We start from the raw sequence: 18,227 nt of genomic DNA, 5'->3' as shown, positions 1-18,227 counted from the left end.
CAATCAAAGTTCAGCCATTTAAGTGCTTGATGCACTCATTTTCCACACCCAGAGCAGTTTGTCAAGACAAGACAGGTTGTCACATTCAAGCTGCCACTCATGCTGAGACAAGAGCACTCATGCAAGCGTACACACTCTGTTACTCACATCATTCAAACATACTGGCTCACCTTGTAGCGGAGCTCCAGGCAGTTGAGGGAATCGGGGGCGTGTGGGTGGAAGGTCTCCGGGAGGAAGCGCAGGGCAAAGGTAAAGTTACCTGCTAAGGGGGTGTCGCCGTGCAAGCTGTACTGCAGGGCCTTACTAAGGATGGAGTTCAGGACCAGGGGGGTCAGCAGCTCGCCGGGAGTCTGGCCACTGCCCAGCTGGGTGGAGGAGACATTTGTAAAATAAATACACAAAGGTCAAACATGGATGACTACACATACCTCTTCACTGGTCTTTTCCAATGTGCTATCGAGGCCCAAAATTGGCTGGTTTTCATTCCAAACAAACACTGCGTGTAGCTGATTACAATGATAGCTCGCTTTCCGGTTGAAGGTGCACTCATCAGTGAGATCAGCTGGTGTAGTGTTTGGCTGGAACAAAAACCTTCTGTCTCATGGGCCTCAAGAGACAGATGTACATGAATGTTTCTGCAGAACTGCACCAAGGTGTTCGCAAAGGCTGTGTTTTTTATTTTCACCAGAAAGCATGGGCTCGGAAGTAGTCTAGGAATCTAAGCAGTGATGCATCATGTGCGGCAAAACTGGAATAGAGACACATCAGATATAATACGTACTACTCGTAAGACGGCTATAATTGATATTTTGAATGTGTCCAATTAAATTGTGAAAACAATGTGAGTGATTAACTCACAGACAATTATCACCTGAATCTGCAGCTCCCCCCCACCTCATTGTGTAGCTGTCAGACTCACAACTTTACTGTTTTGGCTACTCTCACCGCTCTTGTAATATTGTTTTTGGAAGCAGCAAGCAGCTACGTCAGTAATATAGCTCTAAAAACTCTCCGATATTTCTGTCAGGAGTTGGTAGAGTAAATATTGGACCTATGTTCGCCAGGTGGCCAGAAACACAACTCTAAATGAATGATTATGTTGCTCTGTGTAACTGCTGGATGTGTAAATAAGCAACTGTTTGCTAACATGTTCACTTTGTCAACTTAAAAGCTGATGATATGTCAATGTTGTGTTCACAACAAGCAAGGCTGTAAAGAAAATATTGACATATTGCCCCCATAGAGTATTTACGGTGATCGTCTTAGCAAACACTTGCTTATTTGTTGGGGATTTTCTTTGGTGCCCATGAAGAATCAATGAAATTATCAGGGATACTGAGATGGTGCATAAGACCTTTTATTCAAAAGATTTGAGTTAAATATTCAAAGTAACTGAAATTAATAGTGTCAGATTCTTATATAGAGGTCGTCCACCCTTCTTTTCTCCAAACAAACGGGGCTTGGCACTCTCCCCAGAAAACACACCCCGGTAATAGCTCAACATCTCCACATACCAAAATAGGACCTTGACCTTCCTGGCGACCTGATGAATCTAAGTCCAATATTCACTCTATTTTAACTCTGTTTTTGATCTTACTCCTGAGGGAAATATCTGGACCGTAAACTAAAACAATAAGTTAAAAAGGCACTGAAACTCCTCTGTGGGTTTGTCACAACGAACAACCACTTTCACACGACACAGTTATACAGTTTATTATTATGTTTTTGGTCCAATTTGGCCGTTTGTTTGTCAGCAGGATTACGGAAAAACTACTGGCATGATTTTTATGAATCTTGGTGGAAGGGTGTAGCATGGGCAAGAAAGAACCCATTACATTTTGGAGCGGATCCAAATCACGGGGCAAATACACAAATTATTTTTCACTTCCGTTAACATTGCGAGGTAGGGCATGCCTTGGTGGAGGTCTGCGCTCTTCGAGTGCCCTTTTAGTTAATATAAAAATATTGATGTGAGCAGCTTTTAGAATGGTCAGTTTTGGTTGGACAGTTCACAACAGTTAACCACTTTTTCAGAAACTAAGTGTGGTATAACTGCAATACACTGGCTCTAGGATTCTATATTACATTTTGCAGCAGACAATGGGAACTCTCACACAAGGCGTTCACCAGGGAATAACACCAGAGAGTCGGGTAACTTCCTCTAGAACCTATATCCCTCCACCTGTGGCGCATACATTTTTAAATAACTGCCAACTCTGTGTGCGCCTAGGGCATTATTAAGTGTGTACTTAGTAGTTTATGCATACAATCATTTAGTTAACAAGGTTACCTGCACCTGTTACTGTGATGCATACAAGGGGAGACCCGGACATTTGGCCTTCCAATGTCCTTTCTTGTCCTCTGCTAGTACACAATAAATAAAAAAAAAAAAAATATATATATATATATATATATATATATATATATATATTTGTTTTATTTTCTGCATAGAGATGAACGAGCTTCACCTTTTCAAAGAGCAGATCGCTGAGAGACTGTGCAAACTCGCCATCCTCCATCAGCAGGAAGTGGCGCAGCGTCTCAAAGTGTCTCTCCACCCCCAAGTCCACAAAGAAGTAGTCCACCACTGCCTTGTTCACCAATGACACACTAGAGAAGGAAGGTGGAGTAGAGAATGACCAAGATAAGGAGAGAAGACTTCTGAGACAAGAATTAGGACTGAAAAAATGATGCTGACTTGCATATTTGATACAGGTTGTGAGGATGATTGACATCCGCTCTGGAGAAAGCTCAGGGAAGATACGGGTGTTTTTCACTTCCCTCCCAATGCTTTAAATTATTCCTAAGCAATTCACATTTATATAACAGTGGGGTTTAGGGGAGGCTCTCTTTAACTGAAAAGTCAGCAGGGAAGATATGAAAATAGAGTTGAAAATCTCTTGCAAACTTCACAGTGTAGGGATCAAAATGTGTTAATAAAAATGTAGAGCTGTGAATTTCAACTCTAAATATACTGGACGCCCTCTGTGTCCATAAAGGGATGAGAAATCCTTTACACACAAAGGCTAAACTGCACAGTGTGCAGAAACATTACAGGTGAAGACTGACAAGCTTGTCTGGAGTTCTGGTGGATTTTCAAACAGAAAAAGGATCCTACAAAAATGGAAAGTAATAAGAATTTAAATTATTCCTCCAGTGCAGAATGTGCACTCAACTACAGTTTAAGTGGCCTGAAGTAGCAGAAAAATGACAAGAGATCAGTGAGAGCTTCAAACCTGCATTTGTCATAAACATAGATTTTGGCTTCCAGGTAAAATAGTAATGTCTTTGTCAGACACTCAAAACACATACTTATAAACAACAACTTGTAATGTGCTCACAAATGTGATGTTTTGAATCCCTCTCTACCACAAAAGAGACACTTTCATCTTGTTACTTTAATTCAGTCAGACACTCACTGTGTGATCAGTGGGGTAGTGACGGCCTGTTTTATCAGAACTGGCAGAGAAACCATCTCGCTGAGTTGGACAACGGTGGCGTCTGTGGCTCTGCGCAGTGTGTGGTCCATAGGAAGGCCCCAGGGTCCCCGAGTTACCTGCTTCAGCAGCTGACACTCTGGGGACGAAGCTGTGGGAAAGGGAGATGACAGGCATGTTTGCTGAATACATATCACTCTCACAACTGCAGAAAACTGTGCAGTTTTAAATTTAAGTGCGATGAAAAGATATTAGTATGTAAAGCTGAATGAAAAAGAAACAGAAGTCAAATTATTATCAAAGTATTATTTTAGCTAGAATGGATGATGCAAAATAACTGTTTGAAACATGTATGAAATGGTTTAATTATATATTATTTAATATTTATAGGCAGCTCAGTTTTATATTATTTTCATAATATTATTACTATTTTGATAATTGATTAATTATTTTTCTTTGTAAAATTGCCACAAATTATCCATTTTCCATGTCCTAATGTTCCACTTTCTCGAATGACAAAAGTCACTGGTTCTCTAAGTCTTTTATGATATTAAACTGAATATCTTTAGGTTTTTCGATGGGCGGACAAAACAATACATTTGAATATGTGAACTTGGGCTTTTCACTATTTTCTAAAATGTCATGAACTAAACTATTAATAGAAAAGGAAAATAATAGTTAGTTGCAGCCCTAGAACTAAGGTCTTAAAATGTGTTGATTTATCTCAAAGAGAACATTCAACACCTCTCTGACACAATCGCAACAAAAATAAAACAAGAGTTGCACAGTTGATAGTGTTTAATGCAGGGTTGCATTTTGTCCACCTACTATATTTATATTATAGTCCCTACATAATCAGGGCCCCTAACTTTGATCAGTAGTGTGGAAGATGTATTTGGCTGACTGATTTCATGGAGACCCTGGAAACTGGTATGAATAATAGCAGCATGACACGCAGAGAGAAAAAGGCAGATATTACTCCAACGAACCATGATGCATCCCACCCAAACGTAAACCAGACTTAATACCCTTATGAAATATCACTGCTTTGTATACAACCTCTGTGCCTGCTGATGGAGGAAATATTTAACAGCCTCTGGAAATGCTTATATATATATATATATATATATATATATATATATATATATATATATATATATATATATATATATATATATACACACATACACACACACACACACATATATATACACACACACACACACACACACACACACACACATATATATATATATATATATATATATATATGTGTGTGTGTGTATATATATAAGCATTTCCAGAGGCTGTTTAAATATAAATATATATATATATATATATATATATATATATATATATATATATATATATATATATACACACACACACACACACACACACACACACACAATGTAGACATGCTCATATTCTTCAATTAAGACTACAGGCTACTATCACAAGATCAGAGGAGCCCATTTAATGATACTACAGGCCTTTTTGTTAATAAATTAAAGGGTTAGACTTTGTTTGTAGGTGTTTAGACTCATCTAAATTCAGTCTATAAGAAAGGGCAGCAGTCTTGCACTTTTTTGGTCATTTGTTATAGGTAGAAGCAAGACCATCAATTTTAATTGTCATTTTTTTCAATTTCTTTGATTTATGATTGGAATACAGTAGGGCTTTGACTCCGAACTTCGATATTCGAATATCATTCGAATATTAAAAAAAATAATGATATTCGAACGAATATTAGCCAGCCCTTAATATTCGAAGCTGTTATGGCCATTATTTTTGGTAAATGTGTTCGCTTGTAAACGTTTTATTCAGTTCAGATTCCGAGGCTTTTTCACGCATTTCAAAATGTAACTACACGTCGCGGCGACGCACGTCGCTCGGCCGTGGCTAGGTAGCGTTGCATTCCCCCCTAATTCCCAAAAAAGGCTGGCTCGCCCAGGGCCAGGCCAGCTCAGCGGCATCTTTCTCCCGTCTCTTCTCCCCTTTCTACCTGCCTGCGCGCAGTGCTGCTGCACATGAGGAGAGAGCACAGAGGGGAGGGCTGGGCAGCTCCTCAGTCACACAACAGAAGAGAGAGGTGACTGTTTTGGGGCCCACAGGAGAGAAATACCTTCAGTGCTCACTTGTGCTCATTTGTAGTAACATTGTGTCTAGAACTGTGGCCAGACTGCTCAAATTTCCCTTTTCATGTACAAAAATATTCATGTCTTGAACATCACATTGCCCACATTATGGGCCAAATGAACCATCGTCTTTGGACCAGTCGTATGTTTTCAACTAACCCATTAAGTTGTAGCAGTCTTCGTATTTTTCCACCTCATACTGAGCACACAAAGCCAAGAGATATTCTTGCTCAGACTTTTCTCCAGGGGACAAACCGAAGCCTGCTGCCCAGGACCCCATGAACTCAACCAGTTGCTCACCAGGGCTGTCCGACTTAGAACCTGAAGATAGATGTAGAACAATTATTTTAACATATAATACAATTTTCATTGACATTTTTAGGCACAATTAACACCTATGCATTAGAGCAAAAAGTATCATATTTATCTTTCAAAGTATAGATTCATATTTTATTATTAATAATAATAATAATGTTTCTGTTGATGTAAATTCAACTGTAAAACAAAACAGTAAGACAAAACAGTTATTAGTTTAAACGTAAATATCAAATTTAGCTTTGTATGAAAATTTAAGACAAGGTAAAAAAGGGTATTATATTCCAGCCCTAAGACATGAACAGTTTGGATATCAAAGAAAATGGACATAATATAAACATTATACTATAATTTTAAATGAAATCTGGGAGGAAACATTTAAAATGGACATAGACTAACAAATAGCCCAACATGAATGAACAGTAAAAATTAGGCATTTAAAAAAATATATTAATTATTAATAATTATTAATTTGACTTGAAGTTGGAGGATTGTGACTTTGTAGGGGGCTTTTACCAATATATTTTGGGAAAACCTACAGTACTGCACTTTTCATTTTTTGCATCCCACCCGAGAACATACCAAATTTGAATCTCTTTTTCTGTATCCGTTAATGATTTTGCTTTTAATAGAAAATCACCTATCTCCTGGTCAAAGTCACAACAAAAAAAATAAAATAATTTGGTCTATGTCAAGGAGAAGATCACAGTAATTGACTTTAATTTCACTAATTTCTTTCAAAAAAAGAAAATACAAGATCAAGTTTATTGATCTGAATTACACCCGATTTAAAGAACGTAACATCTTATACTATCAAGCTCACTAAGTGGAACTTAAGTGTGCCTCACAAATGCAGAATGTTTATCACCTCCATATTATTCATTACCTCTGCCATCTTCATTGTCGTCTGTCTTCTGCTGATTTAAGCTGCCTTTGCCCTTCACCACACACCCAACTGTGAGTGAAGAATCTGATGAGTGGCCATAGGTGCTGCCTGGTAGTGCAGAGGCTTGTGGCTCTGTCCCCAACACCACACAACCCACCCCCAGGGTTGAATCAGAGGAGTGGCCGTAGGTGCTGCCGGGTAGTTGTGATGGAAGTGGTTCAGTTTTGGACACACAACCAATGCCTAAATTTGAGTCTGAAGAATGACCATAGGCACTGCCAGGTAGAGGAGAACGTTTGGGTCCGTCTGCTGAAACTACACATCCGCCTCCCAATCCTGAGTCTGAAGAATGACCATAGGCACTGCCAGGTAGAGGAGAACGTTTGGGTCCGTCTGCTGAAACTACACATCCACCTCCCAATCCTGAGTCTGAAGAATGACCATAGGCACTGCCAGGCAGAGGAGAACGTTTGGGTCCATCTCCTGAAACTACACATCCACCTCCCAATCCTGAGTCTGAAGAATGACCATAGGCACTGCCAGGTAGAGGAGAACGTTTGGGTCCATCTCCTGAAACTACACATCCACCTCCCAATCCTGACTCTGAAGAATGACCATAAGCACTGCCAGGTAGAGGAGAACGTTTGGGTTCTTCTCCTGAAACTACACATCCACCACCTAACCCCGAGTCTGAGGAGTGACCATAAGAGCTTCCAGGTAGAGCAGACAAGGCGGGTTCAGTTCCAGACACCACACAGCCTGATTGAAGCATGCAGTCTGAGGCATGCCCATGTTTATTCTCACGAGGCCTTGCTTCAGGTATGTTAGACAGAAACTCGCCCACTTTTATATTAGCATCAGAGGAGTGACCGTGGATGCTGGGAGCAGGAAGCGGCACAACAACATCGGAGATATTTTCTCCAACTTTAATGTGGGCATCTGAACTGTGACCATGAACGTTTGGAAAGGGCAGAGGGGCGACTACATCTGAAACATTTTCCCCAACTTTAATGTGAGCATCAGAAGAGTGACTATGAAGACTGGAGGAAGGTAGAGAAGCATCAACTTTCAAAATATGTTCTCCAATTTTGATATGGGAATCTGAGGCATGACCGTGCACATTAGGGGATGGAAGAGGAGCAGTTACCTCTGATACAAGTTGTCCAACCTTTACGCGAGCATCAGAGGAATGTCCATGGACTCTAGGTAAAGACTGCTGGGCAACGACATCTAAAACCAGCTCTCCAACTTTAAGGTGAGCACTGGGGAGATGAACATTTGGCAAATAATTATTATCACCAGCTTTATCTTGAGCATCTGAGCTGCAGTCTTGAGTGCTTGGGTTAGGATTTGCATCAGGTGGCTCAATCCCACCACAGTCAGAAAGACTTGTCATGGCTTTGTAACGACCATTAGCCTTGCCACTTCCTTCTGACTCATTGTCTTTATTTGCCTCTTTACTTTCTAAATTCCCCATTTCAATGATCATAGATGCCACTTCCGCCTGCTTGTTGTCTGTCATAGAGCCACTCCCATCTACTAGCTGCACTGAGGCTTGAGAGGGATGTCCATAAATGCTTGCTTTAGATGTATTCTGAAGCTCCTCTGGGGTGTACTGGCCTAGCGTAAAGCTGGATTTGGAGGGTTGGCCAAAGGGGCTGGCTTTGGGGAAACAATCCTGGACTTGAGACATGTTCTCTCCTATGGGGATGTGAGAAAAAGAGGGATGGTTCTGGATCAAGTCAGGCTGGATTGCAGGTCCCCAGTGAGGTCGGGTCTGGACTGAGGCTTGACCTGTGATACCTTCAAGTGGACTAAAGGGGGCACTGAAATCATAGTCTACTAGCTGTGCTGTAGGACACACTTCAGGTAGGTCAGAGCCAATCTCCTGTAGGGCGATGTCCACCTGCTGACTGTTAGGATTTGGTGACTTAGAAAGAAAATCATTGACGTCAATGTTCTCAGAGATGAGTGCGAGGTTTACTGTAAGGTGGGTGAGGGTAGGTGAAGATGGGTCAGGTGATACACCATCAGATTCTTTAGTCTCCGCTGGCTGCTGCTCCGACAGATGCTGAGTGGGAGATTCCTGTTGAGAGACAATGCTAATGAGCACACACTGAGCATAATTAAGTGGATAGAAATGGGAATTTACGTTTTCTTTTTTTAAAACAGTGTGCTGTCATACCAGTGTTGGTTGTAGTGCAGTCTGTTGTGCTGAGGTAACAGGTGGAAACACTTTCATGGGAGGTCTCTTCTGGCCTAAAGGATATTTCTCTAGCATTGCCTAGAAAAGAAGAGAGCTTTGGTTAAAATGACTTCTCTTACCTTAAATCTTTAATATATTTTCCTTGGCCTCTGTGTGCGTTATTACATTACAAACCTGAGTCTGCTGCCTGTCATGCATGAAGAATTGAGCCCGGGGTTCATCAAGTCTCATTCGCTGCACCCGCCACATGGCCCGTCTCTCTCTGCGAGCTGCATCCTCTGACAGACGGCTGTACTGAGCTATCAGCTCCTTCCTACAATGTGAGTGTAGAAACACACAAGTTACAAGTAAATAATCTAGCTGAGGGTTTCATCCAGAGCAACTTCCAGTAAATGCGTGGCTAGGAAAGGGCCATGCAGAGCGGCAAATAAGGACTATTTCCATGATCGATTCATCTCTTTTCTTGATTAGTCAATTAATCATTTAGCCTGAAAAATGTCAGAAAATGGCAAAAAATGCCAATCGCAATAACCAAAATCAAAGTGGATAGCTTCATATCAGTACTCAACTTAGATAAGGATAGCCAAAATTAATAATCGCTACTTTTCTTAAACACAGATTGACTGATGTAATTTCTGCCGACAAGTCTGATATTCCATCATACTATAAATAATGTCTTATTTGAATACTGAATAATTTATATTCAAATTTGAGTGCAACTCATCCAGCAATCAGTGTTCTTTCTACTCTTCGATGATAAGCTTTCATGTGCATGTGCTCAATAGGGACTCTAAGAAGCATATTGGTCTGCTATAAGCCTGTGTGTGAATATGTGCGTTCAGGCTCCATATTCAATTATGAGCAATTTCCTTAACCCATATGAAAAATAAGTTTTTTTTCAGCTCAATGAAAGACTTATTTTCAGTTTATATGGAATATTTATACAGCACATCCCACATGACAAGGTACTTAAATCCTGAAACTCTGCAACAAATACTACTGCAAGGCAGAAATGGTAAAGGAAGCGATCTAACTAACAACTTTTAGCCATTTTATAGAAATCCACTTATGCCATGCTCGCATTACAGGCTCTGATCACATTTGCTCATGCTGCGCCATCATGCCGTTATCCCAACTGCATGGAAATTCGGCACAAGCCCAGCTGCTGAAATACCCGGCCTGCTCAGATGGAATTGATGTCCCATCATGTTTGTGCACATAGTCAGTTAATATATTCTGGATCAAATAAAATCTTAACAGAAATTAATCAATCATCAATAAAACATTTACATCTCTAGTAGCGGCTGTAAAAGCAGTCACACCTGGCTCTCTGCTCCAGTTGCTCCTCGAGGGCTTGTAGTCTTTTTTCTCTGTCCCTCAGTTCTCTGGCAAAGCTGAAGTCATCCTCCTCCTGCCTCTTTGTGGCTACGCTTCGCCACTGGTGACACACACACACACACACACACACACACACACACACACACACACACACACACACACACACACACACACACACACACACACACACACACACACACACACACACACACACACACACACACACACACACACACAACACACACACACACACACACACACACACACACACACACACACACACACAAAATGGACATTGAAAGGCTGTGGGTGTATAAATCCAAATTAGTTTTTGCATTATTCTCTCCCAAACATAAATTTCTGATCTTAGGAATAAACCTACTGTATTATCAGCTGAATCTGGAGCTCCCCTCAGTTAAGCTCATTATTTAGCTGTACAACTTTACTGTTTTGGTTCACTCTTGTAGCGCTACAGCAGGCAGCAGTTTTAAGCCAAAAACACTTGTACACTACGTGCTCAGTACCAAATGGACAGTTAGTAACTAGCTGGTGAACATAGTGACAGATATTTCGCTTAGGAGTTGGCAGAGACAACACAACTCCAAATGAATGATGTTGCTCTGTGTCTGCTAGATTTGTAAATAGTATCTGTTTGCTAACAAGTTTGCCATATCAACTTAAAAGGTGATTTTGTGCTCACAACTAAAAAAATTTCTTTGCAAGTTTAACATTTAATCATTGTCAAAATATCAGAAATATAAGACAGTCTTGTTTTGGTCTCTCTCCCTCCAACACACCATATATTCTTACTCCCTTACAGACACATGCATCTTACCTTCTTACACATTTCTCTTAACACACACACAGACACATACACACACACACACACACACACACAGACACACACACAGACACACACACACACACAGACACAGACACAGACACAGACACACACACACACACACACAGACACACACACCTCTTGCTCCTGCTCCAGGTGCTGTTTCAGCTCCTCAAAACGCTCCTTCTTCTTGGCCTCCTCAGCCAGACGTTGTGACACCTGGCGCCCTACAGGAGTCGAGAAAGATAACAGTGGGCTGCTTACCCCCTCCCCCACAGAGAAAAGCACATAGCATCTCTGTCTATCTCACACGCACGCACACACAAAACAACATCACCATCTGCCTCATGCAAACACACAAATATACCTATGCCTAGACACGCATAGAGCATCAGGCCAGACTTTGCCACACATCTTTTGTAGTAAGAAGTAAGAAATGATGGGATTAGGAGTTTGCTAAACTGTACGAACGATGATAAGATTTCAGTAGCCCATAGTGCTGTAAGCCATTCAAAGCATTCCTCACTGCTATTGCCCCTGTGCATCTCTGCTGCTCTCCTGAGGGGGACTAATGGAGCTGAAGGAAACTCTCGTAGTCAAGAAGTAAGTGTGGGTTATACGGGAGAGTGCATATACATTAAGCAGTATGCAAAGTTGTGTGTGTGTGTTTGTGTAACACAAACCGCGGATGCTCTCCAGGGTTTTGGCCGCTGACTCTCTGACCTGATTGATCAGCTCCTGGCGTGCCTGCTCTGCTCGCTGGGCCTTACAATAGACAGACAAGAAATCATCATTAACAAAGATCTATCCGGCTGCCCTGTAGCTCACCTCTCCTCCCCCCACACCTCTGCAAGTCTGCCAGCACACACACGATATAGGTCACACACACCAGGTTGTTACACTAAATCAAGCAACGTGCAAGCCCCAGACTTCAGCTGCACAATTATAATGACTGGCTGCTGAAATTCTCAGTACTTGAGGGGCAGGGTCCCCATCATGTATCATGTTATGTAAAAAAATAAAAAATAAAAAAACTCCTCTCTTTGTCTCTCTCTTAATTGACAATACATGTGTAATGACTTGTCTTAGTTTCTTAAAGGGAGCTTAAAACTGCAGGTTTGCCTTCTTGTTTAAAGTGATGGTTTAGAGTAGTTTACCCTAGGGTCCTTTGCACCATGACTTCGAGCCAAACACCCCCCCAGAAGCTTTTTTCACCTGGGTCTAACATTGGGCGAGTTAGCGTAGAGTAGCGTTAGCAGCTGAATAGCTTAGCGCAGGGGCTAACGGACCCACGCTTGTATCTCGTAAATGACCCCACTAATAATGCCCGAAATGATACCAAAGGTCTACACTAGTACATATAGGTTATGCACTCATAAAACGATGGATTCGAAAGTTTGTAAGTACACCAGAAGTTTATGAACACTTGCCTGCTCTCTTCTGCTCTCTGTTGCTGCTGCTACCTGCAGTTAGACGAGTGCTTAGGGCGGTCTATAAATTACTACACCGAAAAGAGATACAACAAAAATATTTATTAATTTAATGACTAAATAAGGTAATGTCTCCAAACTTACCTCAATTATTACTTGTCTCCTGCTAGTTATATTACAGCACTTACTTTAAAAAAAAAGTTAAAAGTTAAATTAAAAAATATTTTTGTTGCATCTCTTTTCGGTGTTTTAATTTGTAGACGTCCCTAAGCACTCGTCTCACAACAGCAACAACAACAGCAGAGAGCAGAAGCCAGCAGGCAAGTGTTATTTACATAAACTTCTGGTGTACTTACAAACTTTCCAATCCATCGTTTTATGAGTGCATAACCTATATGTACTAGTCAAGACCTTTGGTATCATTTCGGGCATTATTAGTGTGGTCATTTACGAGATACAAACGTGGGTCCATTAGCCCCTGCGCTAAGCTATTCAGCTGCTAACGCTACTCTATGCTAACTCGCCCAATGTTAGACCCAGGTGAACAAAGCTTCTGGGGGGGGTGTTTGGCTTGAGGTCATGGTGCAAAGGACCCTAGGGTAAATTACTCCGAACCATCACTTTAAGTTCCCCTTGATTTTTAAAAATCCATTTAAATAGCAGAGACAAAATGGTGTCTTTATTAGGGTAATACGCCATGTTGACTGCCATGTCTAACATGGGAACACATTCTTATAGCTTAAGAGCAGCAATATTAACAAATGCTCATACTTGAGAAGATGTGTAAAAATACATCACAAGTAAGATGCTACAGCATGGAAACAAAACGCATGAGTATCAGTACTTGCTCCTCCCTGCTGATGGCGCTGTGCTTAGCAACCCGCTCCATGCGTCCGCGGTACACAGCACAGTCCCTCTCGATGTCCTCCACCTCCCGGAGGGAGAAGGTGACAGCAATGCGAGGCACCGGCAGCTCCGACCAGCAGATGTAGTGCTGTGGACACACAGTTAACAGAAAGTTAGTACTAAAAAGAAGGCGGCTTGTTGTTTTAAGAGTTAATCCTGATGTCTTATTTTGATCCCAAATGTTTATTCTTGAGCAGTTGATTTCACTGTTGATTAATATTTAATGTATTCAAAATATACGCTGCAGCTGGGTTAGGCAGAGGAATTGTAACAATACTGTTAGACCCAATCAATATCCTTCTCTTTCACACTGATTCCACTTGAGCAGTAAAACTTAGCTTTTTAGAGGGGGCGGCCCTTCTTTTGTCACACAGCAGGAAGAAACCCTTTGTTTATCGGTCTTGGAGCCGACCCCTGACTAGATGACCGAGAGTAACCTCGAACACATATGAATTTAAAAGTAGTCCTCCTTAAGGGGGCGACGAAGAGATCCAATGGGATGCGCTCAGGGGCATGGACATGCCACCGCGCCAACGAAGGACCAATGGACAATGGTCCTAAACCACGTGGGGGAAAAGGAACCGCCCACATATCCATGAGAGACAGCTATTCAGCCAACTGCACCGTAAAAACTTGTTTTTGTCATGCCATTTTGTTATTAAATCTTTTTGTTAAATCTTCATTGGACCAAGCCTGTCCTTTCTCAAAATCTGAAAACACGACAATATGCCAATCATTTTCTTGATGAGTTGATTGGTCTATTATACCTCAGGAAAGAGTGAAAAGTGTGTATACCATCATATAAGATCTATATAGTGAGACAAATGTTTGGCATTTCTGTGACAATTAATCAATTATCAAAATAGTCGTTTAACTTTCTGTTGATTAACTAACCGATTTCTAGACTAATTGATGCAGCTCCAGTACCTTTTGTAACCAAAAATGTACTATCTACTAAGAAAGGAAGCAATGTGCCTCGTATTGTATCGTTTGTTGGAAATTCTTTCGAATAACTAACTAATCCCTACAGTTGGACCTACATGTTACACCAGTAGAGCATTGGGTGTTTCATTCAAAACATCAGCCATAACGTACTTTTTAGTATCTTTAGCCACATCAAACAGACACACATTAGTTTGCACATTAGCAACAATCCTTTAACTTTTGCATTGGTTTAAAAACACAATATCACGTGTTCATTGCCTTCCTGCAGTTTGTCTAGGAATAACAGACCCCAACACTAGTGTAAATTAGCATACAGAGAAAGACTGTAGTTACAGAATGCCAATTAGCTAGGAGCATGGGCCCTGCGGTTTAGGTCAAGTAGGTCAAGTCATAAAAAACATTATGTGCCGGTAAATCAGCAGGCGAGTCACAGAGCAGTGAGGAAATTAAATACAATTAGATTACATAAAAACAACACTTTACTGAAGCTTTCCATTTGTCTGGCATGCCAAATGGGGGGGGGAGAGGGGGAGGTCCTAATTATTTACAAAAATACCTGTTAAGCTTAGGGTTTTATACAGGTACTTTGTAGTGCTGTGAGTCACACAGTAACTCAAAAAGATACATTGATTTTACCATTCAGGCATATCCAAGATATTGCAAGAATATCATCTAGATTTGAAACAATTAGTCAAGTAATCGATGAGCCCATTGATTATTACATTTTATTAATTTTGAAAAACAAAAATGCTAAACATTTTATTGTCTCTGCTCCTAAAATGTGACATTTTGCTGCTTTTCCTTGTCTTACATTATAGCAAACTGTTGGTCGGACAAAAAAGAAAGAGCAATTTGGACACGTCACCTTGGATTCTGGGAAATTGTGATGGACATTTTTCACCATTTTCTGATGTTTTATAGACCAAACAATCATATTAATCGGTTAAATTAAATAATTGTTAGTTGCAGTCCTAATATCCTCTGATCCATCTAGCTCTGCAACTAACGATTCATTTCATGACCGATTAATCTGGCAATTTTCTTCTTGATTAAACACTTACTCTTTTTTTCTATAAAATATTAGAAAGGACTGAAAAATGTTGAACATAAGGTTCTTAAAGTCAAAAGGTGTCATCTTCAAATATCTTGTTTTGTCTGACCAATAGTCCAAACCCAAAAAATATTCAGTTTACATTTGATATGAAACATTTTAGGGAATGGTTACCATTTTCAAAATAGTTGCTATTATTAATTATTTTTTCTGTAGAGCGACTTACTGATTAATCGTAACAACCCTAGATACATCACGATAATGCTGTCACAAAGAAGGTATATATATAAATATATATATATATATATATATATATATATATATATATATATATATATATATATATATATATATATATAGTACAGGCCAAAAGTTTGGACACACCTTCTCATTCAATGCATTTCCTTCATTTTCATGACTATTTACATTGTTGATTCTCACTGAAGGCATCAAAACTATGAATGAACACATATGGAATTATGTACTTAACAAAAAAGTGTGAAATAACTGAAAACATGGCTTATATTTTAGATTCCTCAAAGTAGCCACCCTTTGCTTTTTTGATAGCGCTGCAAACCCTTGGTGTTCTCTCAATGAGCTTCATGAGGGAGTCACCTGAAATGGTTTTCACTTCACAGGTGTGCCTTGTCAGGGTTAATTAGTGGGATTTTTCCCTTATTAATGGGGTTGGGACCATCAGTTGTGTTGTGCAGAAGTCAGGTTGATACACAGCCGACAGCCCTATTGGACAACTGTTAGAATTCATATTATGGCAAGAACCAATCAGCTAAGTAAAGAGAAATGAGTGGCCATCATTACTTTAACAAATGAAGGTCAGTCAGTCCGGAAAATTGCGAAAACTGTGAATGTGTCCCCAAGTGCAGTCGCAAAAACAATCAAGCTCTACAACGAAACTGGCTCACATGAGGACCGCCCCAGGAAAGGAAGACCAAGAGTCACCTCTGCTGCTGAGGATAAGGTCATCCGAGTCACCAGCCTCAGAAATCGCAAGTTAACAGCAGCTCAGATTAGAGACCAGATGGATGCCACACAGAGTTCTAGCAGCAGACACATCTCTAGAACAACTGTTAAGAGGAGACTGCGCGAATCAGGCCTTCATGGTCAAGTAGCTGCTAGGAAACCACTGCTAAGGAGCGGCAACAAGCAGAATAGATTTGTTTGGGCCAAGAAACACAAGGAATGGACATTAGACCAGTGGAAATCTGTGCTTTGGACTGATGAGTCCAAATTTGAGATCTTTGGTTCCAACCGCTGTGTCTTTGTGCGACGCAGAAAAGGTGAACGGATGGATTCTACATGCCTGGTTCCCACCGTGAAGCATGGAGGAGGAGGTGTTATGGTGTGCGGGTGCTTTGCTGGTGACACTGTTGGGGATTTATTCAAAATTGAAGGCATACTGAACCAGCATGGCTACCACAGCATCCTGCAGCGACATGCCATTCCATCCGGTTTGCATTTAGTTGGACCATCATTTATTTTTCAACAGGACAATGACCCCAAACACACCTCCAGGCTGTGTAAGGGCTATTTGACCAAGAAGGAGAGTGATGGTGCGATGCCACATGGGTGGCAGTGAAGGTCAGGGGCCTCGACGGACCAGACCCGGGCGGCAGACGCTGGCTCTGGGGACGTGGAACGTCACCTCTCTGTGGGGGAAGGAGCCGGAACTGGTGCGGGAGGTGGAGCGCTACCGGTTAGATCTGGTGGGGCTTACCTCTACGCACAGTCTTGGTTCTGGAACCATACTCCTGGATAGGGGTTGGACTCTTTTCTTCTCCGGAGTTGCCCAGGGTGTGAGGTGCCGGGCGGGTGTGGGGATACTCACAAGCCCCGGCTGAGCGCCCGCTGTGTTGGAGTTTACCCGGTGGACGAGAGGGTCGCCTCCCCACGCCTGCGGGTTGTGGGGGGAAAACTCTGACTGTTGTTTGTGCATATGCACCAAACAGGAGTTCGGAGTATTCGGCCTTCTTGAGACCTTGACTGGAGTCCTGCATGGGGCTCCAGTGGGGGACTCCATTGTTCTGCTGGGGGACTTCAAGGCACACGTGGGCAATGATGGAGACACCTGAGAGGCGTGATTGGGAGGAACGGCCTCCCTGATCTAAACCAGAGTGGGTGTTTGTTGTTGGACTTCTGTGCTAGTCATGGATTGTCTATAACGAACACCATGTTCGAACATAGGGATGCTCATAAGTGTACCTGGTACCAGAGCACCCTAGGGCCGAAGGTCAATGATCGATTTCATAATCGTTTCATCTGATCTGAGGCCGTATGTTTTGGACACTCGGGTGAAGAGAGGGGCAGAGCTGTCAACCGATCACCATCTGGTGATGAGTTGGGTCAGAGGGTGGGGAAGACTCTGGACAGACCTGGTAAGCCCAAACGTGTAGTGCGGGTAAATTGGGAACGTCTGGAGGAGGCCCCTGTCCAACAGACTTTCAACTCACACCTCCGGGCGGAGCTTTTCGTGCATCCCTGTGGAGGCTGGGGGCATTGAACCCGAGTGGACAATGTTCAAAGTTTCCATTGCTGAAGCTGCGGCGAGGAGCTGTGGTCTTAGGGTCTTAGGTGCCTCAAGGGGCGGTAACCCACGAACACCGTGGTGGACACCAGTGGTCAGGGAAGCCGTCCGACTGAAGAAGGAGTCTTTCCGGGATATGTTATCCCGGAGGACTCGGAGGCAGTTGCAGGGCACCGAAGGGCCGAAGGGCTG

General features: G+C 41.8%; 1 protein-coding gene across 2 annotated transcripts in view; it reads right to left on the bottom strand.

Annotated features, from left to right (window-relative positions):
• tubgcp6 (tubulin gamma complex component 6) overlaps positions 1-18,227 on the bottom strand; it is a 35,792-nt gene that overhangs the window by 7,555 nt on the left and 10,010 nt on the right. Inside the window, exons 11-22 of one of the 2 annotated variants that reach the window (XM_028584820.1) lie at positions 13,436-13,585; positions 11,845-11,926; positions 11,300-11,388; positions 10,305-10,420; positions 9,157-9,295; positions 8,962-9,060; positions 7,131-8,862; positions 6,777-7,043; positions 5,735-5,896; positions 3,420-3,588; positions 2,469-2,610; positions 171-365 (exon numbers count right to left, since the gene is read on the bottom strand). In XM_028584820.1, the coding sequence (XP_028440621.1) occupies positions 171-365; positions 2,469-2,610; positions 3,420-3,588; positions 5,735-5,896; positions 6,777-7,043; positions 7,131-8,862; positions 8,962-9,060; positions 9,157-9,295; positions 10,305-10,420; positions 11,300-11,388; positions 11,845-11,926; positions 13,436-13,585 (3,342 nt within the window). Of the gene's footprint in view, positions 1-170; positions 366-2,468; positions 2,611-3,419; positions 3,589-5,734; positions 5,897-6,776; positions 8,863-8,961; positions 9,061-9,156; positions 9,296-10,304; positions 10,421-11,299; positions 11,389-11,844; positions 11,927-13,435; positions 13,586-18,227 lie in introns of both variants that reach the window. The other variant, XM_028584819.1, reaches the window with a different exon arrangement.

Source organism: Perca flavescens, chromosome 8 (genome assembly GCF_004354835.1).
Source record: "Perca flavescens isolate YP-PL-M2 chromosome 8, PFLA_1.0, whole genome shotgun sequence".
In the NCBI taxonomy this organism is placed as follows: domain Eukaryota; kingdom Metazoa; phylum Chordata; class Actinopteri; order Perciformes; family Percidae; genus Perca; species Perca flavescens.
Note: the sequence above shows the minus strand (reverse complement) of the source record. Positions and strands in the feature narration are given on the sequence as shown.